The sequence below is a fragment of the Lutzomyia longipalpis genome, chromosome 2 (genome assembly GCF_024334085.1).
Source record: "Lutzomyia longipalpis isolate SR_M1_2022 chromosome 2, ASM2433408v1".
Classification (NCBI taxonomy): Eukaryota; Metazoa; Arthropoda; class Insecta; order Diptera; family Psychodidae; genus Lutzomyia; species Lutzomyia longipalpis.
Genome location: NC_074708.1, coordinates 1,276,292 through 1,302,674, shown reverse-complemented (window position 1 = coordinate 1,302,674; position 26,383 = coordinate 1,276,292). Strand labels below are relative to the sequence as shown.

Sequence of the window (26,383 nt, the reverse complement as noted above, 5' to 3'; positions counted from 1 at the left end):
AGTTTACTAAAGAAGTACATCAATGTCGACAATATAATTGCTTGGGCACGGGGTTAAATTTGCAATAAAATTCACATATAGTTAAAGGGTGGCAATTAAAAAGCTCTCAACATCCTTAACCATGTGAGATTGGGCATGAAACTTTCTCAAGGTCCAAACCTTAAAGACTGCACCGTATATAGTGTCTTTATACTTACTTTAAGGCCACCCACTAAACCATTAAATAGTTTTCCGGGAGGGGGGAGTCCTATTTTGGGCAGTACACAGAGAGAGAGAGAGAGTCCTCTGGGACAACACGAAGTGAGTGATATATGGGGAAGAGTGTAAGATTTAAGGTGTGTTTTAAGAAGAGAATAATGCTGCAATAAAAGACGATGGGTAGACCGCACTTGCTAGAGGCCAGAATATCATTACAACAACCCCGCTCTATACAAACTCAATTACACTACGTGAACTCCATGTAAGGACCTCCTTCCTACGTGATGGATTGCATCGGCTAGGTGAGACATTGAGATTAGTTTTTCCAAAAAAAAAAAGAAAAAGAATCAAAGGGATTTTTTTTCGCTCAATATGATGGAAATTCCTCCATGATGGTGGGAAATTGAACAACAAGATCAACCACAATCCACAGAAAACATATGATATGAGTGTAAAAAGATTGCGGAAACTTTTTCTTATATTGTGTATAGCCTAGCCCTGTGGTGTATAGGTAATGTAATCAATTTATTAAGTCTATATCTTCACCAGCGTCTCCCAGTGCAATCTAATAAGTTTCATGGCTCTATTTCTTTTTGCCGGTTTCCCCCGTCGTCCCCACACACCCGCTTATTCCATATCTTTCTCCATATCCCGTGTGCGCCCAACACACCCCATTTGATATTGCGAAAGAAGAACGCCATTGGTTTCGTCGGGGCGGGGGTGGGTTGGGGATTTTCCTTCCTTCCGCATTACATAATATTCGATTTAATGACATCTTCATCTCGCATCCGAATCGTTTAATTTCCAGGGAGGAGTCCCTTTAGTATTCTTGTTCACAGAATTTAAAGGTATTTGGTATATGATAGAACATGGAAAATGAAAGAGAGAAAAGGACGGGATGGGGGTGTGTTAAGAAAAAAAAATTGCACTGCTCTGGAGCACAAATTTCACTCCTTGTGTTTTGCTACTACATACATACACAAGAAAATATCTTGCTTGTGGAACTGGGACAGGTGGCTTGCCGAATCATAAATCTTAAAAGTCCCTGCGGACCAAAACTCTTTCCATAAAATGCTATTTTACCGAAATGATCGGTATTCCCAACCACCATTCCCTCGCTTCTGCCACAACCAGAATACCATTGAGGATGTATGGCATTTCTTCGGGATATTTAGGCCACTTTTCCCACCCCCTCCCCTCCCATGCCTATTATTATATCGCATAATATAGGGCTATTTATTAATTTAAGATGACCATATAAAGGAAAATAGCGTGAAAATTTCCTTCCTCATTTTTTCTCGTCAGATTTTTTTCTTCCATAAAACACCCACAAAAACGAAAGATTTTCATGCCTATATCTTGAGACATTGATTTAAGATTTACACGTCTTTTTTTTATTCTTCAGCGCCTGTATTCCTCCGTGTTATGAATTTCAATGGAACGTATGGAAAATTTATGGTAAAAAATATCGAACACGATTGTCTTCAATTTTTCTCTTGAAATATTTATAGCGTCTTCACAAGCAAGTTTATTTCGCACACAAAAACCACCCCGCATCCCATTAGGCATTTTATTAAAGTTTACGAAGGTACACACAAACACACGTGCGGTGTAGCCAAGGTACGTCGAGGGATATTTGAGAAGAATTCAAAAAAATAAATACATTCATACCCCGTTTTATCAAGTCTTGGTTAAACTCTTCTCACACATTAATTTTAATGAGTAAGAAGAGTTTAACCAAGACTTGATAAAACGGGGTATGACTGTATTTATTTTCTTTAATAGTTCTTAGTTTTAGTTATTTAATTTTAGAACAAAGAAAAGTCATTTAACGATAATTTTCATCTTTATGGAAATTTTAGAATATTTCAAGGAACATTATCTTGATTTTAGAGGTTCTTTTCCAATCAAAAACATAATTGATTAAGAATTAATACAACCAAATAAAATTCATGATAAGAAATAAGGGATGGTCAAGTAATTTTAGAGTCTACAGGAACAAATTGACTAAAATGTGATTTTAAATAATTTTTTGTGTCCAACATTTATTTTTAAAATTCAAAATATTAAATTCTAATCAATATTTGGCAATATTATTTGACTATTTCTTATTAGAATGTTTTAAAGAATATTAGGGATTCTTTTCCAATCATGATCATAATAAATTATGAATTAATACAACGAAATATATTTTAGATAAGAAATATTATGAAAAAGTTCAATGAAAAAAATATAGGGAAAGACCGGATAATTTGGCCACTTTTGCACATTTTGGGTTGTTATGAAAAAAATTCTTTAACACTATTTTGTAGGAAATGTATCATCCCTAAAACACTTTTCTCTATCTCGAAGTGAAATGGATGAATTTTCTATTTTACTAAACCCTTGTAAAAGTGGCCAAATTACCCCGTCTTCCCCTAATTTCCTTTTTTATTTAGACTTTTCCTCAAACCCTGCTCACACTGTGCTTTCTTTCACATTTTCCACAATCCTGGCGGCGTTTGGTTTCCTTTTCTGTGATTGTTCCACGACAGGAAGGGGCGGGCGGAAGGTAAGTATATATAAGATGAAGGGAAAAACTGCCGGGAGATGAAGATTTCGAACCTCGCAATATCCCACAAATATCCTAATCGCAAATAATCTCCCGATCCACCGTGCTTGGCAATATTGCATTTCAAAGTTGACGGGGATGTGGCGGGAAAATGTGCGGGGGTGGCGCACGGTGAAAAAGCTACATAACACACGGAGGCGGCAGGGATGACTTGAAAATTCAACAATAGGCGACTATATCGTTTATCATCATGAATTTCAATGTGAAAATTGAGGGCAACCCCCAACCACCACCCTTGACTCCGTGTGGACCACGCGGTGCGTTTTTTTGTGTGTGTATCCACAGCTTTCATTTGAATATTTTAAATTCAATAATTTGCTATTTACTCTCGCCATCTGGATACCTCCATTTTCGCCGATTGAAGGGTACCTAATGTCGTGTGGGCGGGGGAAGGGGAGCTTTAAGGGGGGCTAAGGAAAACCTCGGGGAAAGTCCTCGACGCTCTCTCCATTCAATTTCCATAATTTCTCATGCGACGAGTGTCGGGAATGTTTTGGGGTGTGATGTCGATGCTTTTCATAGTCCAAACCCCATCAGCCTTTTTTTTCTTCACACCCCCTCAGCGACAATGCCCTCAAACTCCCACCAGCACCATAAAGCTGACGTCCCACACACACACACACCCAGCTTGCACCCGGCATCGTGTCAGGATATAGGGAAAAAGGATGGAAAGATCCAATAAATAGCACGATCTCTCTAGATATATATGATGAATCGATAAGCCGTCAAACGGATGTTGATAACTTCCCTCCCCCCACCCATCTATGAATGCGTGGGTGGGTGTGAGAAATCTTTTTCCGTACGCAATTCCTGTCACATATGTAGAACATTGGAATTCCTCCGACGGTATATGTATGATAAAAAGGATGAAAGGATGGCGGAGTATAAAAAGGAAAGAAGAAAAAAAAACCAAGGGACACAGCACTAACGAATGACAACCCCATCCCATTTTTTGCATTACATTATGTGTAATGAACCCCAAAGGGTCGTAAGCACTTTTTTTTTCTTACGCATATATATGCGGCATTGGCTCTTTTGCACATGAATGGAATCACATTGACGCCCAATAACGGAAATTTTATTAATTTTTTCGCACTAAGAGATTATCTTGGGGCAGCAGCCATTGGGGTGGAATTTTGCTAGGCGGGGGTAGGTATGCTCGGATCGATTTAAGGAGGAATTTCCAGGAAAATATAGGAATTTTTCTTGGAATTATGGAAATAGATATCGAATTTCATTGTGCGTTTAAGATGAGATTTTGGGAAAAGGAGAGGGAAAATATTTCCTCTACCTTTAAACGTCTTAAAGTTCCGTCTTCTATGATGTTTTTTACATCATTTCCGGGAGAATTTTTTTGTGGTATTTTATATACATATTTCATTTATTTTTTATACATAAATGTAGAATAGTTTATTTAATGGGTAAAGAGGTTGATGGTACATGAGGTGATTTTCTTTTCGTCACAAGATTTTCACGGCTTCTCTTCACTTGTCGTCTACTCTCTCTCTGATGTTCAAACACACTCTACTACGATTTTGATCTCAAATTCTAATATTCCCACATTCGGCCATCCTACATTAATCATCCGTCCTCGGATGATCCCATCACAGTCCAGTTCCGTCGCCAAGTCGTCATCTTTGTAGCTCAATCCGTCTTCACATCACTTCGTCTTGATTTTGCTGTTGACCTCACGGTAGTCGAAATACAATACTCTCGGACCACTACTATGCTCTGGCATCTCCTTCAAGACATCTTCCAAGACTTCCAGCTCAACAATCTCAATTCTTCTCCTGCTCGTCTCAACAACAAATTCCAATTTTTCATGATCACTCACAGCTTCCTTGGCATCTTTGTCTTCGTTGATCGTCTCATCAAGTTGATCCTCGTTGATCTTTTCATCCTGCTCCTCGTTCATCGCATTCTTCTCTGAACTCATCATGGGGCTTGTAATCTCTTGGATTTCCTCTTCAAACTTCTCATCAATTTCCTCAAATGCTTCCACAAGAGATTCATCTCCAATTTCCGCAAGTTGCTCATCATTTTCTTCACAATCATCATTTTCACCAACTTCTTCTGGGGCTTCATCATCATCAAATTCTCCATCTTCACGATTCTTTTGAATTTCCACAACGATCTCATCTACTACTTTCTCACATACCTCATCGTCTGATTCTTCTTCAACGTCATCGTCTTCATCCACAGAACCTTCGTCTTCATCCTCATAATCTTCATCTTCTTCGCTCTCGGTCTCATCATCCTTTTCGTCAGAATCATCATACTCTTCTTCATCGTCACTAGGCACTGCACAACTTTCCTCGCGTTTAAACTCCTCCACAAGTCCTTTCCTCAATGCTCTCCAGTTGGTCAGACCTCTCGTGCAACTCAAAAACATCCTCGCCGTACTCTTCATCAACTTCCGGCAATACACAAATTTCTGGATCTCGTCCCATCGCTGCTTCTTTGCCAATCTCTCGAACTTCTGCAGCCACTCAACAAAATTCTCATGGCGTTCACCCGTGAAGGTTCCCAATTTCTTCTCAATGTCACAAAATTCTCGCATCTCTCGTCTCAGCGTCTCAAAGGTCCTGAGCTAGTGAAATTCTTCCTTCAGCGTCTCGGCGTCTATCGTCTCAGCGTCTAATTCCTCCAGAAGAATCTCCGTCGTGCGCTCATTCACTCGTCACACATCACAACACCTCAATCTACCTATCAGAGCCTCTATCCCGGACGAGCCCCCAAAATTGTAGAATAGTTTATTTAATGGGTAAAGAGGTTGATGGTACATGAGGTGATTTTCTTTTCGTCACAAGATTTTCACGGCTTCTCTTCACTTGTCGTCTACTCTCTCTCTGATGTTCAAACACACTCTACTACGATTTTGATCTCAAATTCTAATATTCCCACATAAAGAAGTCTTTAAATAAGAGTAAAAATATTCTATCGTACTTATATGATTCATAAGAAGAAAAAAAATCCTTCAGCTTCACAATGTTCGTTGAAAGTCTCCGGTGAAAATCCACGAATAATCCGCATGAAAAAAGAGGTAGGATGTCAGTGCCAAAGTCAACGTGTGGGAAGTATATTGCAATTTGATATTATTATCACGTGTCGTAATGAAAGGGGCGAGTATGAGGAAGGTCTCAACTGTGTGCAGTCGATTCTGCCGCACTTAGCGAAATCACATTTCCGTGAGCTCACTCCTGATTGATGATGGTAATAAGGAGACAAAGGATTACTGTCTGCCCAGCAAAAATGAGCAATCATTCTAAAGGTATTACCGGCCGAACTCCTTCTTTAACAATGCACCGAAACGCCGGCGCAAGTGGGTGGTGAAGTTTTCATGCCCATGCGAAGAGAATGTGGGGGGTTGGATATAAAAAATCGAGAATGGAACTACATATCATTTTTACTCACCACTGGTGCTTTTTTAATGAACCCCGTCGACCTACGGACCAGCTTGGTGAGAGAATTAATCATAAAATATGGTGCGAAGTTGGTGAGATTTTTATAACATTTGCTATTAGATTAAATGCAGCCCCTCTCCCCTCAGCCCCCGCGCGTGGAACAATAGGATGGATTTTTGTTAGATAAGAGAGAAGAGAAAAAAAAAGATTACTTCATTGCACAAATGGAGTGTAGAGATTGAGGAAGATTTTCAAATTCTCTCTTTGTGAATTTATGTGTCAAGAGCTTTTGCAAGAAAGTAGAGCTTTTATATGTATTAAACATGACACGGTCAAGCGATTTATCAGACCTTTAGAGGTGTCTCTTTGTTTTTTTTTTCCTCTTCTTCGGGTAAATGTTAAATGTTTCATTAATGGATTAGAGTACTGTGGAACTCTATGTATGTATATAATACTATACATATGTATATTGTCAAAAAGAATGTTGGGAGATGAGGGATAAAATGAACAACAACAATAAAATCATATTGACTTACCTTTGAGAGATTCGAGTATCATGATCAAACAGAGAAGAGATCAATAAAATTGCAACAAAATTGCAATTGCGATAGCCAATCAAGAATCTCTTCATTTCACCTTTTATTCATAGAAATCTTCTTTTACTCATTCACATCTAATTAAAAATATTTAAAGACAATTTAAAGAGAATAATAACAAAAAAAAAATTTCTTAAATATATACTTCATTTATTTATTTACAATTTACAAAGCATTTAAATAGTTTTTTTTATAAGGATTTCAATGTTATTCCTAAAGTGTTTACAGCTATATAAATTTTCCATTTTTTTCACTTTTTTTACCGGAAGAAAAATTTGCTATTTAGCATCATTATGGATTTTAATGTTCTCCTCTATTTTATGGGGGGGGTGTGTGTCTTTCAATTAACAGTCTGTTAAAATTTTCTCTTCATCAAACAAAACGACATCTTGGGATGAAATTAAATTTCTGAGCATGTGCCTGTCTAACAAGTACATCATCATCATCTCTAAACGAAGCTAACATGGACTATTTTAGAATGTTAATCACAAATTTATACAAATGGCTCTCGAATTGACGATATAAATAGGTATAGGTAGCTATATAATGGTATCAAATTAATTAAATTTCCTTTTCTTTTTTTTCCTTTAGTGAAAAGGAGTAGTGAGTAGAAAAAGAATAAAACGGAAAATTCTTGAAAAAAAATTCTCTTAGAGACCCTTAATTAATATTTCTCTTTCTCATTACATTACTTCGGTATATGATTAATTACACTTTAGCACCGCAGAAAGAAATGATTTTTTTGGAGTTTATCAACGAAGATTTGTTTTGTATGTTAGCACAATTTATCAATGAATATTTATATTAAGTTTCGATTTGAGTTTCATGTTTTTTTTCTCATACTTCTTTTCCTCATTTTCTCTCTTTTCATCAACTAAACTGTGCCATTGAAGATGGTGTAGTAGAAGAATGAGTTTGACTCGTCATTTTATTTTTCTCATCTTATGTAAAGATGGGTGTACACGGAATGTGATGAAATTAGTGAAGTGGAGTCCCTTCTGGTACGAAGAGTCCTCATCTCTGGAGTGTAGAACGCACAGCACGGAGAATTATGGCGAGGATCATGAGAGATGATGCTGGAGCGAAGGAGAGTGGATGGCAACGATTCAGGTATGCACCTGGTGGATGTCTGATGGGTGGTGGCCCTCGTGATGGTAGCGAAAGGTCCCCATTGTAGTCTAAATCCCGCGCGAGGAGAATAATTTTCCCAAAATCGTTGCAAAAACACAGAGAAAATAATATTTCTTATGAAAATATAACCGGAAAGGAGTTAAAACATAACGCTGGAGGACAAAAAAGTAGCATAACTTTTGATGTCTTTTTTGCAAGGAAAAAACTTAATACAAATCCCATTATTTGTGAAAAATTTCTAGTAAATCCCTCCCCCTTATTAGTGATAGGAGAAAACTTTTTTCCCCATCAATTTCAACCCCAGAGAGAGAGAGAGAGTTGACGCGAAGACTTTTAAGGAAGTTCACGAGGAAAAAATCCACAGTTTTGCCACTTCAATTTCAAAAAAAAAGCGCAAAGAATTGCCTTACCATTGTTATCTCTCCACTCTTCAACTCCATAGTCGCCAATAGTTACGAAATCATACTTCTTCCGATGCTTCGTCCGTGACCGATTCAAGTGATATACTTCCGTTGTCATTGGAGTTGTTGGAGCGGGAATTTCTTATTTTTTCCAAAGAAACCCAAAAAAAGACGTTGAAAAATAATGTAAAATATACTTCGACAGTGATATTGATTTAAAATTCAAATTACGACTATTCTCACAAAAATATTGTGCACAAGAAAAAATAAAATAAAAAAAACAACGTTATGTGAAGAAATAATAAAATTACCATCGAGCTTTATAAGACCATCTGTTTCCCCGAGTGAGTTCTTTGCCACACAACGGTAGGAGCCAAAGTCTTTGGGTCCCACATTGCGAATTTTCAACTTCATGTACTTGCTGTAGCCATTGCTGATGGACAATGTTTCGAATTTGTCTCCTGCACGTGAAGTGTCTACATTAATGATTAATTTATTGTATTAATAACTATATGGGAATTTTTTTCAATGAAAAAATGTGTTTAAAAAAAATAGGAAATTCAAAAATTTTATAGTTGTTGAGAAGGTTCGTGGGGATAATTGGTTTTAACTCTTCTATTTCTTTAGTTTCTTTTACGATTTTGTCATATTCCTAAAGTGACAAGAGATTAAAATGATTTTAGAAAACGAAAGCTCTCCAAAAGCTCTGTTAGATAAGAGAATATTTTTTTGATGATCAGGAAAATTATTTCAAAATGAATGTGTTTGAATGATTTTCTTGCTAAATTCATTACAAAGTTATGTAACAAATTATTTTCACAAAAATCGAATATATTTTGTTGGCGGAATGCTTTAAGGCCTTCCTACGCAAACTTTCAAAAATTTTGATTAAAAATTGATTTTTCTTAAACATTTTAAAATAACAAATCTGGGTTAATTAACTAAATCAATTAAATAAAAAAAAATCATTGATTTTTTCAATAAAATTCTGATTAAAAAAATTCCCCCGAAGGGTATTTTATTTATGGGAAAAATATCCGAAAAATCATATGTTGTAGCATATTATTATTCGGATTATTTTGAAAGAATAAAAATTCAATTTAACAAAAAGCATAAATTGTGGTAAAAATTAGCGAAATGCTTTTAAAAAATTATTTTTTTAATTTTTAATAAATATTCTAAAACTAAATTTATTTGTTTCAAAGAATTATTTATAGTATTTTAAATTCGCCAAGCTTTCATTCACCTTAAGTCTAAGCTTTCTGCATTTTTAAAAAGGTCCCCATTGTTCTTTTCTTCTCATTTCTCCCTACACAGGTATTACCCTATTATATTTCTGTAAATTGCATAGGTAAACAATCAAAATTCCACTAAATTAACCATATATACTCAGAAGCATTTGTTTGGGAAAAGCTTGTGAGCTTTCACATACATTTGTTCATATGTATGTGGAATTTCCCCTCCAAAAATCTCCCAAAACTTTACCATGACAATTGATCCTGGCAAGATTTAATTTCAGTTTGCAGACCAAACATACCGAAATTTTCAGATGACCTCGTAGAAAAGTTGTGAAAGCGGTCTGAGAGGGAACAATTTCATAAACTATGGGAAAATGCTGAATTCACCAAATATTTCCCCCTATTCTTCCGCATTTGAAAACAATGTCCTCTGCAAATACCGCCCCGTATCCCCGCATGTTTTGGTGGGTGAGCAAAAGTGGGTGGTCTATTCATGGACAAAAATATGAAAAAGGATGGGGGTTGATGGGGCGGGAGGGGGCGGGAGGGGGTGTGGGAATGAATAGGGGAATTCATTGTGCGGTGTCTGTGAACATTGAAATTATGTTGTGTATGAGACGACAACTCTTGGGCGCGATAAGTCAGTGGGGCAATTTATCACTGGCAAATTACTCAGGGTATATACCCCTCTTTTTGCCACCCCCACCCCCCTTGTTGTATATTTTTTCCTCCCTCTGTTCCTCGCTCTAACTATATTTAATTTAAATTACTTGGAAAAGTTCCCTTTTGTGACTCTCATTCACATCATTTTTACCTGATATAATCATATCTCCTCGATCTGTCGTCCAGTAATTTATCGATGCCGGATAGGCTTCAGTGTGGCACTCAAGGGTGACATCCTGACCCGTGTATGCGCCCTCGAGTTGATTTGGGATGGACAGCATTGGGGGAACTACATGTACAATGTACGAGTGGGGGAAAACGGGTGAAATAATGTAAAATCACCACATCATCTACCTCAAATTGAAACATTTTATCACTCACATTGAACACGAAGCTCCAATTTTTTACTCACTGACGGCGGGACTCCATTGGAGGCAACACATAAATAAGCCGCCATGTGGAGGCGACTCACCTTCACAATCGACAGCACTTCTCCATCAACGACAGCCACTTTTTGGGCAAGGGCGGCACATGGGAGAAAGAAGAAAAAATAATAGACATTTAGGAACGTTAAAATAAATATCTCTAGAGGCTGGAATGTGTGTGTGTGGGTGGATGGGGGGCCAACCATTCTCACCGCCGATGGACATTTCGCCGCCATCCTCGCGCCGCCACATGATGTATGGCTCCGGGTAGCCTCGCGCCTTGCAATTTAGCGTAACATTTGAGCCTTCCCTAACGACCATATCGTTGCTCGTGTATTGCTCCAGAATCGTTGGTGGGACTGCAAAGAGTTTGATAAGTTTTTATTGTCTTTCTTTTAAAGTATTATTATGTTGGGAAACCTTTACAAAAATTATTATTTTTAAATTTAATATTTCTGTGTTCGATGGATGTTTTAGCTTAAATACAATAGCTGTGAAGATACTGAGAGAGAAAAAAAAGATTGGCAAACTTTATGAACATTTTGGCATCATTCCCAACACCCCACGCACAATATTTTAAGAGATTTATTGAGCCTCCTTCACATGCTTTTCCATGTGGGGTAGTTAATCACTCCCAAATGAGTATATTTTTGCTTTTATTTATTTTTTTTATTCCAAAGAAAAATCAATACTGATTCCACAAAGAATTTCTTCGAAAAAAAAAACTTTAATTACAACTAAAAGTAATACGATTAAAAGGAAAACTTGGCAAGAAAAGTCTTATTTAATTTTCTTAAAATTTATTCAAAAAAAATTTCAATTCAAAAGGGTTTTCGCGTGCTTCAAGGAGAAAAGTTTCTTGAAGGAAAAGAGAGAGAAAAATTCCAAGCAAACTGTTAACAAGTCCTTTACAAAAATGTATTTCCGGGGAAAGCAATTAGAGGAGGGTGGAAAAAAATTGCAACACGATTGAATTAAGAGAAAAAAGAGGAGGTGGGAATAGAAGAAAGCAGTGTGCCAATAAAGGAGTCAATCATTTGTAATAAAGGAACTTTATCCATTGAATTTATTTTGCATACTCGCGTGGGAGGAGATGCTGAACTGAGAAAATTTGCACTGTGACTACTTAGTATTCTTATGTACGTTAGATAGCACCGTGAGAAGAGAAACTTTTGTGTACTGAATTAGTTTTTTTTTAATTAATCGTACACTTTGGTAGAAAAGGCTTGTGGGGCGGGTGTTTGGGGGAACCACCCCTTTGTGCTCAGGATTTTCATGTTCTTCGTGAATTTAATTGGATATTTTGAAAGAACAATTTAGTGTCTCTCACTGAGTGAGGTTTAAAAAAAAGGAAAGGCAAACGAAAGTGGATGGACACTCAAAACAGCATCCAAAAAAGGGACAGATAGAGAAAAAAAAAAATCAATCATTGAAATATTTGAATTTAAAAAAAAAAAAACGCGCTAGAAGTTTTTTAAGGGTCGCTTGGTAGTCCTTTGTGTAAGATGGGATGTAGAGCATAGACGCAACTCTAAAACCACATTACAGGCGTTTGTATATATCCTCTGCGTCCTTTTTTCTAGCTTCACATCGATTTGCAAGTGCAGGATAATCTCGTGAGAATTTTTCCGTGCTATCTGTGTGGGTGGTTTAGAATGTGTCGGAAATTCCTCTTTATGCCCACATTCGGCGTGTAAATTGGAAGCTCCACTTGGAATTGTGTGCCATGGTACAACAAAAAAAAAGCAGCAAGCTCTTACCAACAACTTGCAGATATCCCTTCCTCGATCGCATGGGGTCTGTATTTATTTGGCACATGTACCATCCTCTGTCGCTCTCTTCCACTTCCTTTATCTGCAAATACCACGATCTGTGATCGTTGTACGAGAGCGTAATCCGGGGATTTTGCGTTATGACATTGTGATGAATAGATAGAATTGTCTGTGTGTCCACCCGGACCCAGGCCACCTGCAAAGAAAGCTTCATTAGGGACGTGAACACACAAATATATATTCAATTTAGTGGTATAAAGTTGCACAGCACACATGGCAAATATAAATCTTTGGATTTTCTCTTGGTGGAAAATTTGCCAAGGGATTGTGTATAGATAGAAGAAGCTCCATCTACGGCAATGGAAATCCATCCTACAACAATTACAACAATCAAACTTTTACGCTTATGCAAAGTGTCTCTCATAAAAGTTTTCATTCTCTCCCCTTCATGCGCTTTCCCGCCCTTTTTCCTTGCCGGTCCAATTTGAGAGGGGACTTTTCCCTCCCCCACAGCATAGCGTCGTCCCAATGTACAAAACCATCCCCACTCTTTTAGCTCTTGATGCAAGGATGATAAAAGAAAATGCGATTCTGCATATAAAATTTTCTCCCTATCTACCCACCCTCGCTCCCCAGTTCCCAACTCATCCTCCCTCTCTCTCTCTCAGTTGGTTTTCTACCTCCAAAGTTCTTCGTAACACAAAACATGACAATGGAATGACTGTAAAAATATTCATAGCATTTTCACCCCTCTTTTCATTTTCGGCTCCATCACCCAGAAATAAGGGGGGTGTGGGGGGCTACGGGAGTCTGGGTGTGTGACATTTTATTTCTTCATCATTCCACCCCCTTAGACAACAAATTCATTGTTGTGTGCTTTTATCAAAATGAATTATAATAACACTAAATTAGGTAACAAATTAAATTTACATAAAAGATAAATTAGAGATGATAGAGAGCTTTTTGGGATGGGGCGGGATTGTATATAGTCATATACAGTTTTGTATGACATACAATGGCACACACAGCTTTCAAGGGTGGAGGAGATTTGTCATCTACCCCAACCACACATAGTTTTACATCCATTGAGTGAAATCTCATTGAACTGAAAATGTCCCGGAGTTTAGCACTTTAGCCTCTATACTATGTACCTGATTGTAATCATTTTATATTCTTACTTTATCATTCAAAACTAATACATAAGGGATTATTTAATAAGATATATTGCTACATAAAACAGGGTAGTTATATACAACAAATTGAAATTATAAAATGAGGGAAATTAATAATAATCTTACAAGTTATTAAATTCTACTTAACTTCTTTAGAGTTCTTATGTATTCATTAAAAATTTAAATAACAGATTTCAAAACAAGAAAAAAAATCCAATGATTTCCCAGAAGAAACCTTAATATATAGCATTACATACCTAGCCTATATATAGCTCAATTATTAATTCAATTTTGCACGCATAATTTTCGAAACAGTCTATATGTAAATTAGGTGAGGTTGAATATGCTTTTAAGCTCTGGAAAATTTCGTAGAATCATAGCTATGATACGGAGAGCATTTTTGAATTTAAAACAGGGATATGTGTGTTAGTTCAATTACGCCAAAGTGATCCACTCCTGTATGCAGTGGCTTAAGTACAGGGTGGGAAAAAAATGTACATACATAGAGAGAGAACGAGGAAGAAGGTATGCAAAGTAGAAAGAAGTTAAGCATACTAATTTAATAAATACATAACAACCCTTGGAGTTTCTCTTCACCTACATTTTCGAGTATGAAGTTGAGCTTTTGTGAAGAATCAAAAGAAAATTGCGAAGCACACAATGCAACAGAGAAAAAAAAGCGACGAGGAGAGAGCAGGAGGAATACAATTTACTTAATTTTACTCAAGTCAATCCATCATAATTAAGGGGGTGCTTTTTTCGCTCTCGTCGCTTTCTTTTCAGGTTGAAATGTCAATGAATTCATGTAAATTACTTTGTTATTTATTTTTAAGTCCCATCGTCCTCTAGACTCGAATTCTTGACATAACAAATTCCATAAAATTTTCTCTTTTATCCCCATGACGCTAGCGGAGGCTGCTATACGGAGATGAGACGAGATGGATTTCTCTTAATTTCCAAAGTGGAAATTCTCTCTGTGTGAAAGTATTGCAAATATGCTCGGGTGGGTTATTTTGTAATTTTAAAAATTTTTTGGCTAAAAAATCTAACAGTCAATACCTTGTATAACGAGTTAAATTTTTTGAAAAATATTTATTTTCTAAACAAATTATTTTATCAATAAATTTAAAATTAAAAAAAATATATATTTTTTTAAATTTTATTATTTCCAATTTGATGGTCTATTTCTTTTTTAATATTTGGTATTTTCCACTTGCCTCTACCTCCTCCTTCATTGCCACAATATATTTTATAAAATTTTGTCAATTCGATTTTATTGTTCTTCATTATACTTTCGATTTAAATTAACAAAAACCAATTAAAATAAATTAAAAAAAAATATAACAATTGCTTAACTAATGTATGTCTATATTTCTACATAAATTGTAGGTATATAGGTACATAAAAGATTTACAAAGTGAGATACGAGACAATTGCGAGTGAAAGTTGTATGTACAACATTTTCAAAATGCATCATGAAAGAGCTTAAGCTAAGAGTTGGATTAACATTAAATTCTTTGGAAAGAACTCTTTGTTTAGTCGCATTCCATCGTGAAGTTATTTCTCACATTGCGCTACGATGGGCATTGACTGTATATAAATTCCATAGAGGAGGAACGTATCATTCTCACCGACCTTAAATCATCGTCTCGTGCCTTTTAAATATCTCAAAGTAAATTGCAAAAGGCACACCTTGAGCCCCCGCGTGGGTGGGAGAGATGAAAAGAGAGTAGGTAAAAAAAAAGAAGGGAGGGTGGGGAAGAGAACAAAAAAGGGATAGAGAGCATTGTGCTGAATCTCAGCCGGGGGATTTAGCCCCAATGAGAACATATTGCGTGTGTATGACAAAGAACCCAAAGCGCAAAAACTCAACAATATCAAAAGCAATATTCCTTTTTGTCCAAATGAAAGAACCATCTCAAAAATATGCGAGCAAAATTCCTTCATATCGCCTTTTCTATCAATTCTCATATAGAACCTTCCTTTATACATATTTCTACCCTCCCTATGCCGCGCCACCCCTCACACCCATCTAGCCTCTTTTTTGTGCCGCGCTGTCTATGAAAGAAAAATTGCTCCGTATTGAAATATATCATGTCAATAAACAACCAAATGTACATATGTATTGTATTTCCCCATTAATGGGCGCAAAAACCACAGTCAGACAGCGAGATACAAGCATTTTCGCAAATATAAAATAGAAAATTATTATATTGACGATATGTGCTTGGAACGTGGTATGGATCGGAAAATATTGTGCTGCACATACAGTACCTACTACATACATACCACCCAGGCAACAAAGGAGAAACAATCGATTTCAGAATGTAATAGAATAACAATTTATTGAAAATTTATGATATTTTATTTTTAGAGCAGATGATTTATGATTCTTTCAGTGACATTTCAAAAAAAGATTTATCAAAATCATTCTCATTGACATGATATACCCTCACACCCTTTATTATTTTTTTTCAACCATTATTTTCACATTGTCCTCTCGAAAAATCATTTTGCAGCCATATAGTGTTTTTTTTTTTCATTCTGGCACCAGAATATTTCTCAATAGAAGCCACGTTATGTGGTGGATGGTTGATATTTCAATGCGCTGGGTACATAACAAGGAGGCAATATCATTGACAGAATATGTGGCGCCGAGAATTCAATTTTGAAATGAAAGGTATAGATTGTACTGTAAGTTTCATTCAAATTCCTATATTGGAAGAAAACCTTTTACAAATATGGCTTAGATTTCTTAAACCGTATTTGAGTTTATTAAGCGATGCATAAGTTCTTCAAGCTCTGCTTTGAGTTTTCTTTAAGCTAATCTTAAGATTTCCTAAATCAGGTCTTAGTCTATATGAATAAGGCTTTAATTTTTCAAGGGAGGCCTTAGTTTTAAGAGACTTAAGTCTTTTTTAATGTAAGCCTAAGTCTATTTAAACCAAGCTTAAGTATTTTTAACGTAATCAAGCAATTAAGTATTTTTATGTTTTAAATTTTCTTAAACCAAGTTATAGTTTAGGATAAGCCTAAATAACTCAAGCTTTTAAACGTGGTTTGATCTTCTAAGCTGAGATTCAGTTATTTAAGGCGAGTCCTAAGTTTTTGAACTTGACCTAAGATTTTTTATTCTAGGCTAATTTTTGCTTATATAAAGCAGGATTAACTTTATTAAGCTAGGTCTAGTTTTTTTTTAAGATCAGACTTTAAAGGTTTTAGGACTAGATTGGGGTTTTATTCTAGCTGAATTCAGTTTTAGACGATTTTACGCTCTAAGGGCTTCAAAATTAGTAAAACTATTAAACAATTCATTCAGTTCTGATTAAGTTATTCCAAACTAAGGACTTTAATGATTAACTTTAAGCCTTTAACGTTAACAAAAATATAAAATTAAAAATAATTCTTCTATATATTTTACAGATTTTAAAATCTTGGCTCCAAAATGTAAATTAACCGAAAAAACTTTTTCTAACAGACCCAAAGAAGCAGCAGAATATCCATAAATTATTATGTATCTCAAATATTATATATGTGTCTATATAGTAGAACAAGAATGCAGCGCTAAACTTTTGGCACAACACTGTTAAACGAATTGAATGGTGAGAAAAGTGGGTAAAGAGTAGAAAAAAGTTGGCCGCAATTTGAGAAGAGTTTTTGGAGGACAAAATCTCCACTCTATCACTGATAAATCAACTGAACATTTTATTGACACATATCTATAAAGTTTAACAATAAAGTACCCATTCAACAATTCAATGAAAATTCCAAACGTGACATGCATTCCAATATAGGATTGACTACATCCACCGTGGTAGTAGTACCCGTGGTGCTAACAGCCACTGTATTGTACGTACATATACAACATCAACTATTCTCTTAATTTCATCGCCCGCAATGATTGATGATGACTTTTTCATGAAAAATTACGCCACGAGACGGTCGGTGTGATGTGTGCAGCTTCGCAGGAAGAGGATTTACTTTACTTACCTTGTAGCCCTTTAGGTTATCCACAACGCACGCCAGAAGTGCATCCCTGCCCACGGAGACGGTGATGTTGGGTATGGGTTCAGCAAAACGCGGGAAGTTGAGTTCTGTGTGGAAATATTTTAACAAATCATTTTACTTAATTGCATTTTCTCATGGGGGTGGTGCAGTCAAGAAAATAAAACACATAAACACCCCCTCCCCACCCATGGGAGACAAGTGAAAGGAAGTTTTGTTGCAGGAATCCCGAAAGGGAAGAAGATAAATTTTATCCTTTAATATCTCCGAGGGATTTTCACATTAGAACAACAAGGTACTTTTTTTTCTGGATTTTCTAAATCTCACACAATTTTTCCTCATCTTTTCTATTTTCCTTTTTCTCAACCACCCCCGCGCGCACACGGGCAATGCGAGGGGGGTGAGAAAAATCAACATGCGGCAAAGAAAACACCAAGAGCATATTTACGGCGATAACAAAGAATAAAAATTATCCATGGGCCGCATGGAATGGAAATTTGTGGGGGTGTCACTCTCGCCCATAGCCTTACGGCCAAGGTGGAGAATTAAAAATTAAATAGCAATCCTCTTTAACTTTTGGCCCACCACCCCGAAGGACACGTTATTTGTCATCTTCGCATTCAAATAAAGCCAAGTCAGAGGTGAGTGTTTGTCTGAGGTTGTAGTTAAGGGTGTTTTTTCTTCTTTTTTTCTTTACGAACAGGGCTATTCGAAAATTCATTTAGTTGAGTGGAAGAAAATGGGAAAATTTTGAGTCAAGAAGGACGTTATTGAATTTTTAAATTGTCCTACAAATGGAATAAAAAATAATGAATTTTAAACTACTTTTTTTTAAAATTATGTTGCATCAGCTTTTCTAATTAAAATTAATAAGAAATTCTCCTAAAAACGGCTTAAGTTTCTCAAATTCTAATTTCTCAATTTTTCTGAAGCTTAAATTAAGATTTCTTAAGTCAGACTAAATCGGGCTAAATGCATATTGTCCGAAGATTTTTCCTGAGCGCATCATAATTTGTAAAAATCATTGATTCAATCTGACTTAAGAAAATTTAAAAAATCTAAAAAGAAAATTAAAGAATTTCACTAAATATTACAAAGATTTAAAATAAATAAAACAACTTTTTGGAATATCCCTGTACACCATCTAATTGAAAATGAAGTATAAAATATTCCACCAAACGTAGGATGGAATAATTGAGTTCTTGGGAGTAAATGTGAATTAAATTATGTGTACAAGCTTGTACAATTTTTCTTATACATCCCCCTCTCCAAATGTTCAGTCAACCTCTCGTCACTTTTTTTTTCGTCGTCATCTTCATCATCAGAGGGAGAGGAAAAGTTGTTGAAATATTTGCTTGATGTTGCACGACAAAAATGCGAATTTAATTTAATTTGGTTCAAAAGTGCACATACAAAACTCCATGCTGCATTTGGAAAATTCTTTGTGCACTCAACTGAATTTTTTTGCCCCCCACGTTAAAACACTTGACCTGTGGGATGTGGGTGGCCGGGGAAAATTGTCCGAGTCTATTAAGGGCGCCCCACAGGCGGAGAGAACGTGGCAAAGTAGAGAAGAATCTCCTTATAGATATTTTCCACCCAGAAAGGAATCAATTTTATGTGTAACATAGCATGAATACAGCCGTATCTATCTATAACATGATTTTGATGAATAAATTCCACACAATTTATATGCAAATTTGATGATTTCGTAATATTCATCAGGATTCTGTTCTAGACATGGTGGCAAATATATGGGAAGCCACTTCTCCACGCACAATCTTTCCTTCCCACTTTTGCCAACAAGTATATGAAAAACATTATTCATAACTAGACTTCCTCCTTACCCATTCACAGAGCGAAGAAGAGGCGAGGTACTGTGCCACAAAAAAAATCGTCTTCTTCATGGAGAAGAAATTCCTCTGCGATTTATATGGAGCATATTGAAATAAATTCGCTCTGATTGACTCAATTTACATACCTCTCCCGTTCCCTTTAGCACTCCCGGGAGTCATTCATCATATTTTTAATACGATCGCAATATAAGTTCAGTCACACTCTCTCCTGGCTACACCCCCCGCCGCAACTAACTTCAGCACACACACACACAAAAGGGCTGCTAACATAAATATTTAGATACGTGATTTTGGCTAATAATGATGAGTTAACAATGTTTTATGACGAGGGTGGCTTAATGAATTTTGCCATTTCACTGCGAGGACGGTGGATTTATATTTTTTACTACCATCCATCGTGTATAAAACTACCCTCCGCACCATCCCGCAAAAAAAGCCCAAGAGAGAAAGGTCTTGTATAGGCTATAGGGGAAAAAAGCTCATTTGCAGTGTGATTGAAAAACGACCCGAAATTTTCCTCTCTTTTTTTTGGAAAGAAATAAAGCTCCATGGGTAAGAAATTAAAATCACGGAGAATTTATGAAACACTCCAATTTGTAATGTTAATCGATTCCGTGCAGAGGGTTATTTTTTTTGTTCTCTCCCCTTTTCACCCCGTTGGGAGACTTGATTTTTCTTTCATATAAAAATTCATTGTCGGAGAAAAATGAGGGTGGAAAAGTTTACTGAACGAGTGTCCCATAAATTTTGAATTCCAATAAAAATCCTCCACCAAAGAGAAGATTAACTTTCCACCACCAACTAATAACTTCCGGAAGATTGAGGAAAGAATATGGAGACATCTTTGACAAGAAAAAGAGGAGAAGAAAAGAGTTGATGGTGTTGTTATTTTTGCATTACTGCAAAGTATAATTTGCTTTGTGTTCTTTAGAGAGGGGTGTGTTTGATGTGGCAAAAGGTTCTTGTAAAAGAGAATTTTTCTCATTATCTGAAATTCAAAAATAAATTCAATTTTTTTTTGTTGGAAAATGAAAAATTATCTCTTGAAAAATAGAAGAAGCTTTTTAATATGAAATAGATGAAAAAAGCTCTCGAGATTTATAATAAAATTATAAGCATAGACAGCATATAAGTTATGCTCATTAAAAGAAAACTCTCTTAAATTCCAGAGTAATGCATATTTTGAATTTCAATTGATTTCCTTTTGAATTTGAAAATTTTGCAGTAGTTCTTGAAAATTCATGTAGTAGAGAGCTGCAGTCACAACAATGGATAATTCATGTCTTGAGATATTTTCTCAGCAGATCAAACATCACTGCAGGAAATGCATAATGACGATGGAGCTTTTCTCCCATTGCATTCTTATCCTTTATAGGAATCCTTCAGCAATGTGATTTGCATGCTGAGGATTCACTGTGAGGGTGTACACCGCAATATATGTTTTAATGGTGTTCTTAAATAAACCCGCATGGAATGGAAAACGTGGATGAGGAAATAAGCGCGAGAATGATTTTTTTTGTATATACTTTCCAACATAATTAATTTTCTTCCACCCACCCACGTACAAAATCCCCCGTAGGTTCACCTCCACCCTCCCGTACGTCCTCGTACATCGTGAACAATGTGTGAACAGTACGAGGTTGGTAAATGATTCGGAGATCATAAGCAGAATTACGAAAGAGCTATTTAAATAAAGTGATTAATGGTATTTTTATATTGCTAACATTTTCACCACACCAAGTTAATCATCCACTAATATTTCCCCAGCGAAATGGAAAAACTTCCTCTCTCACGTTAATTCTACTTAAAAAAAATTCTTGCTGCAAGGAAGAAAATAAGAAAAAATCTCTCACCATTGTTGTATTCGACTTTTGTGTCGGTAGATTGGCTCGGCTTTCCTGCAAGAAAAAAAGAAAAGAGATCATTTAGAGGACCTTTTACTTTATTACATATCCCCAATTTTCCTTATAATTATAAATACTCTGTGAGATAAAAATAAAAAAAAAAACTTCATTAAAATTACGCACTTTTGAGGAGAAAGTTTCAAGCATCGTTGCTTCTTCATTTTTCTTCAACTCAATTTAAGCACCAAATTTACTATGTAATTCAAAAAGGACCAAAGAGGCATCACAAGTATGAGGGCTGGGAATATTTTTCTTTAAGGAGAAGTTCCATGGAACATTCTCAGGAAAGTTTCTCTTGAGGAGCTTTTTATATGTTTGAATTTTTCTTGTTAAGCTTCAAGATTTCTTTGCATAAGAAATTTTCTTAACCCAGTTATGTCTTCTGTGTAAGGCATTAGAGTTAGGTTCTAGAATTCCAGGTATTTGATCCAAGAACTTTTAAAAAAATATATTTTTTAGTCAATTTAGAATTCAAAGAACATTTTATTTAAAAGAAAAATATTTTTCTTTCAAAAGAACAGAAAATCTCAGGTCATTTCTTATTTCTCCACCGGAAAAACTCCTTATGTGTCGCACTTTTCTTTATTAATACATTCACAAGAGAAAAAAAAAACTTGAGACATTTTTTCTAACGGGAAACGTAGATTTGGGGCAAAGTGGAGGGAAAAAAAGGGGGACATTACCCCAAATTTGGCGAAAATTATATGACTTTTTCATGGGTTATTCTCTTCTCCTTCGCATATTCTGCATCACAAAGTTCTACCCCGCCATGGCAAATATGGTAACTTAATTTTTTTTAACTCCTTATTACTTTCCTGCGCCGCAACACACGAGGAACAGCTTATCGTTGGATGAGAAAAAGGACTCTCTCATCTCAAATTTCCCATTTACTCCCATTCTTTTTATTTTTCCTACATTGTAATATAATATAATTAGATGGTGAGTAGAAAGAATTGCGCATATCTTCTTGAAGTTTTCACAGCAAATTGAGTATGGAAAGATGAAAATTTACCTCTACATCGTGTAATTTTTTCTATTGATTTTCTTCCTTTAAGAAGATAAAATCTCCCATAGAAAGATTTTCCATAATTTTCTTCTTTTGTTCTTGGTGTGAATTTAAAGTGATGCAGAGGAAAAGATGTGTATATAAATATTTTTCCACCTTGTGTTATTCAATTTACATACACTTAGAGCCAAACGAATTGTGCATGCAAGAAAAATATATAGAAGAAAATTTATTTATGCAGATTTACGCCTTATGCGAAACCCCTGATAAAGACTTTCGGAATATAATCTCGGGGAAAGCTGAAGCTGAATTATGAATTCCATGTGGGAAGGCAAACCCTTCTCCCATTGAATTGGGTCATTTCGTGCGATATTCGAGATTTCGACACACATTGGGATGTAATTAATGCAGAAGCAATGGAGTTAGTCGCACCACACCCCATGGGGAAAGTCTAATTTCACTGGACAAATTTACCCAATTCCAGAGCTCATACATTATTTTATCAAAATATTCAATTCAACCATAATTCAAAACTATTCAGCTTCACTGAATAACATTGTACTGATAGATAAAATAATTAGTTTGGATTCTAATCAGAAAATTTTAATTGTTTTCCATTTTTTTCTGTGTTATAAATTTATTTTATGTTATAATTAAAGATAAAGCTGATAATTTAAATAAATCCTATTAGAGGATATTTTTTAAGCTACATAGTTTAATTGCTAAGCTTAAGCTAATTTTATAGCCGATTAAATAGCATAAATATTATCATTGTGATTAATATTCTGCAATGTGTACAAAAAATTTAATAAATATTTGCAGCCATTAAATTGATTTTGACCAATCTATTTATTTATTATTAATTCCTGTTTATTTATTTTTGTTTATCTAATCTAAATTAATATTTATGTAGCTATACTGTTTGAAATATTTATAACACTGAATTGATTATTTTGCATTAAAACGAGGAAATTATCCCCAAAACTATCATAAAGAAAATTTAATTGGTGGAATTTTCAAAATAAATTTAATTAAAGAATTTAAAATGAATTCTTTTGATTTTTAGTTTAAAGTTTTCTCTGTAAATTCACCATAAAAGTTAAATATTGGGTTCTGATTAGTCCGTTTCTTAAACCAGTTGAAGTTTTTATTTTATATTAGACTTGAAACATTCAAGCTAGACTTAAGCTTTTAGACTAGACCTGATTTATTTGAGCTAGGTTTAAATTTTTTATTTAGGCCTAATGTTTTAAGGATAGACCTAAATTCTTCAGGCTTGTCCTAGGTTTTAATGCTAGGATTGATTTTTTTTAACTAGGCTATTGACCTAACCTTAGAACATTAAAAGGTTAACCTTAAAAAATTAAATTCCGATCCATAAAACCAGGTCTTAGCTTAAAAATAACTTCAAACTTAACTCAAAATATTTAAAGTCAAGATTAAAGAACTTAGGCTTGAAGAAATATGAAAAAACTTCATCCTAGTTTTAAAAAAAAAAACCTAAAGCCGGACTTAGCAGTGAATTTCCCCCAATTTTGCCATTAACATAGCAAAAGATTGACTTCAATCAAACTGAGATATTCTGCGTAAAATGTGTCTAAATTCGCAATTAAGCTGATGTCGCTGCGTTGCAACATAGAGAGAAAGCTCTAAATCAGCTTTCAATCCCTCCCGAATCTGCAAACAATCTGCACACAACTTTGCAATCAAACCACGAGTAATGGTCGCATTTGTCACTTTCAATTGCACTAATAGTGACATTCTATCCTCTGGCAATTGTAAAGGATTCCCAGTGACGATTCCACGAATAATCCTGAATGACGATGAGCACCCCGAGTGCTCGTGTTTAGTTATCGCCGCCCCCCTAGAGAGGACTTGCCTAGATTACTAATAAAGCCATTACGTTGATCGAACTCAACCCTCTCGATGCCCTAAATCTCTCGCCCCTTGTTCCATTCCTGCTCTATCTCTCATGAGCACATATACATTAAATTAAGCCGACGAAGTGGACTATCTTGTAAATGCTGTGTTATCAACAATTACTATTTTGGGGGCTGTGGCGGGCTATGTAATGAAGTATGACGGGTTAGGTTATATTGAATTAAATTCACTTTGCCTTAACCCATCCCCCAAGATATGGTGCAACTTAATTGTTTTTTATGCACAAACTCCCCGGTAAAAGTGACTTGGAAGGTAATGGGTGAAATGGGACAGAGAACTTTTAACTAAATTCACCCACCACTGAGAGACTTTATAGCCGTGGCAATTAAAAAATAGTGGCAGATGCTGTTAAAAGTCTGATTAATTTTTCTCTCATCGTACTACGCTAGTCGGCGCAATGAAAAGCGAAATGACAGGGTGGAAAAACTATATACATATATAGTCATATGCCGAGGGTGTGGAACTTTGCGGAATGTTCGTTATTTTAGGGATTTTTTAAAATTTAAATTGATGAATTTTATTTTAAAGTGAGATTCTTTAGAGAAAAATTGTCAAAAAGCTACGATGTAGCTAAATTAGTTAAACTCTGTGTAGTTTTCACAATTTAAAGTCAATAGAGTTAAACGTATTAAATAAATATACAGTTGTACCTATATTTGTTTTGTGAGAATGGGGTAAAGTCAATCATAACGCGTCCAGTTATAAGAGTTGGTGTCCCACAACGTGTAGAAGTTAGTTTATGCGTTATAATACGATTTGTGATCAGAATTAGTAGGCAAAGTTGATTTTTTTTGTGAAATTCAGTAATTTGATGCATAAAAATGGTCATATCTCAAGATCTATAACACCTACAGAAATTTATAGACTAGTTATGAAAAGGTCTTAAAATAATCCAGAATATGGGATTAATTTTGATACTTTTCAAGGTCACATCAGGAACACAAAATGGCGGCTTTTTATTTTACCAAAACAGTTTTTCGTATTTTTTGTTCTGAAGGAATCGTTTGAGAAGTTTATGATGTTCTAGAAAGTTGTAGAGAATTGCAAAACCTTTCATTTGATACCAAATTGAGCAAAATCGGATAAGTAGAACAGGAGATATGGGTCTTAGAACTTTTCAAATTCAAGAATTTTTCAAATGGCTATATCTTCTAAACGGCGACATAGATTTTCTTCATTTTCGGACTGGTGAAAGATATTGAGTCTAGCTACAACATATCAAAATTTAAAGGAAATCGATAATCGGGATTCGGAGATATGGCCCCTTAAAGTTAGGAAATTTTTGTTTTTTATTTTAGCGCCTCTTGCGGCCATTTTTGGAACTTGAAATGTTCTAGACAGTTGTAGGGCTTCCAGAAACCTTTCATTTGATACTAAGTTGGTCAAAATCGGTCAAGCCGTTCTCGAGATATATCGAAAAAACACTTTTTGCTTTAGGCCGCCATATTTGCTAAACCGCTTGACCGATTTTCAAGTATGAATTGTTGATGAAAACGTCTCACTAAGCCCTACAACATACTAAAATTTCAGACCTCTAGCTGTAAGGGAAGTGGTTGACGGTATTTCAAAATGGCGGACGGCGGCCATCTTGGATTTTGAAAATGCGAAAAAATGAAATTTTACACCCACATTTCTATAGAAAACTTCAAACCGGAAGTCTCTATCTCTTGCCGTTCGAAAGTTATAAAGCAAAGTTTAGGCGACCGGCCGGCAGGCCGGCAGGCCGGCCGGATCAAAAATTTTCCACCACCATTTTCGTAATGTGGGATGTCTAAAACGTGCTCATACCAAGTTTGAGCCCGATCTGAGGTGGTCGGTTTTTCCGACGATTACAATACTTGGTGTTGGCCACGAAGTGGAACACCAACTAATAAAATAAAGTTTTTAACTAATACAAACAGAGAGTCAGGATGAAGCAAAATGAGCAAAGTGCATAAAAATGAATCTCAGCACGAATTTTACTCTTCAATATTTGGGATGCTCTTAAAATACGGGGAAGCTTTAAACAGCAAACATACACCGTAAAAAAAACAACCCCTATGAGCCACGTATTCCACTCT

The 26,383-nt window shown here is 35.5% G+C and overlaps 1 protein-coding gene across 5 annotated transcripts in view; it reads right to left on the bottom strand.

Annotated features, from left to right (window-relative positions):
• Positions 1-6,938: 6,938 nt before the first annotated feature.
• LOC129788424 (lachesin) overlaps positions 6,939-26,383 on the bottom strand; it is a 38,947-nt gene continuing 19,502 nt past the window's right edge. For 2 of the 5 annotated variants that reach the window (XM_055824485.1, XM_055824480.1), the window contains 9 exons: positions 21,326-21,370; positions 17,602-17,705; positions 12,428-12,635; positions 10,871-11,026; positions 10,624-10,752; positions 10,394-10,531; positions 8,653-8,817; positions 8,351-8,482; positions 6,939-7,987 (listed from right to left, as the gene is read on the bottom strand). In XM_055824485.1, coding sequence (XP_055680460.1) covers positions 7,824-7,987; positions 8,351-8,482; positions 8,653-8,817; positions 10,394-10,531; positions 10,624-10,752; positions 10,871-11,026; positions 12,428-12,485 — 942 coding nt within the window. In that variant the 5' untranslated portion in view covers positions 12,486-12,635; positions 17,602-17,705; positions 21,326-21,370 and the 3' untranslated portion in view covers positions 6,939-7,823. The remainder of the gene's footprint in view (positions 7,988-8,350; positions 8,483-8,652; positions 8,818-10,393; positions 10,532-10,623; positions 10,753-10,870; positions 11,027-12,427; positions 12,636-17,601; positions 17,706-21,325; positions 21,371-26,383) is intronic. The other 3 variants (XM_055824482.1, XM_055824481.1, XM_055824483.1) reach the window with 3 other exon arrangements.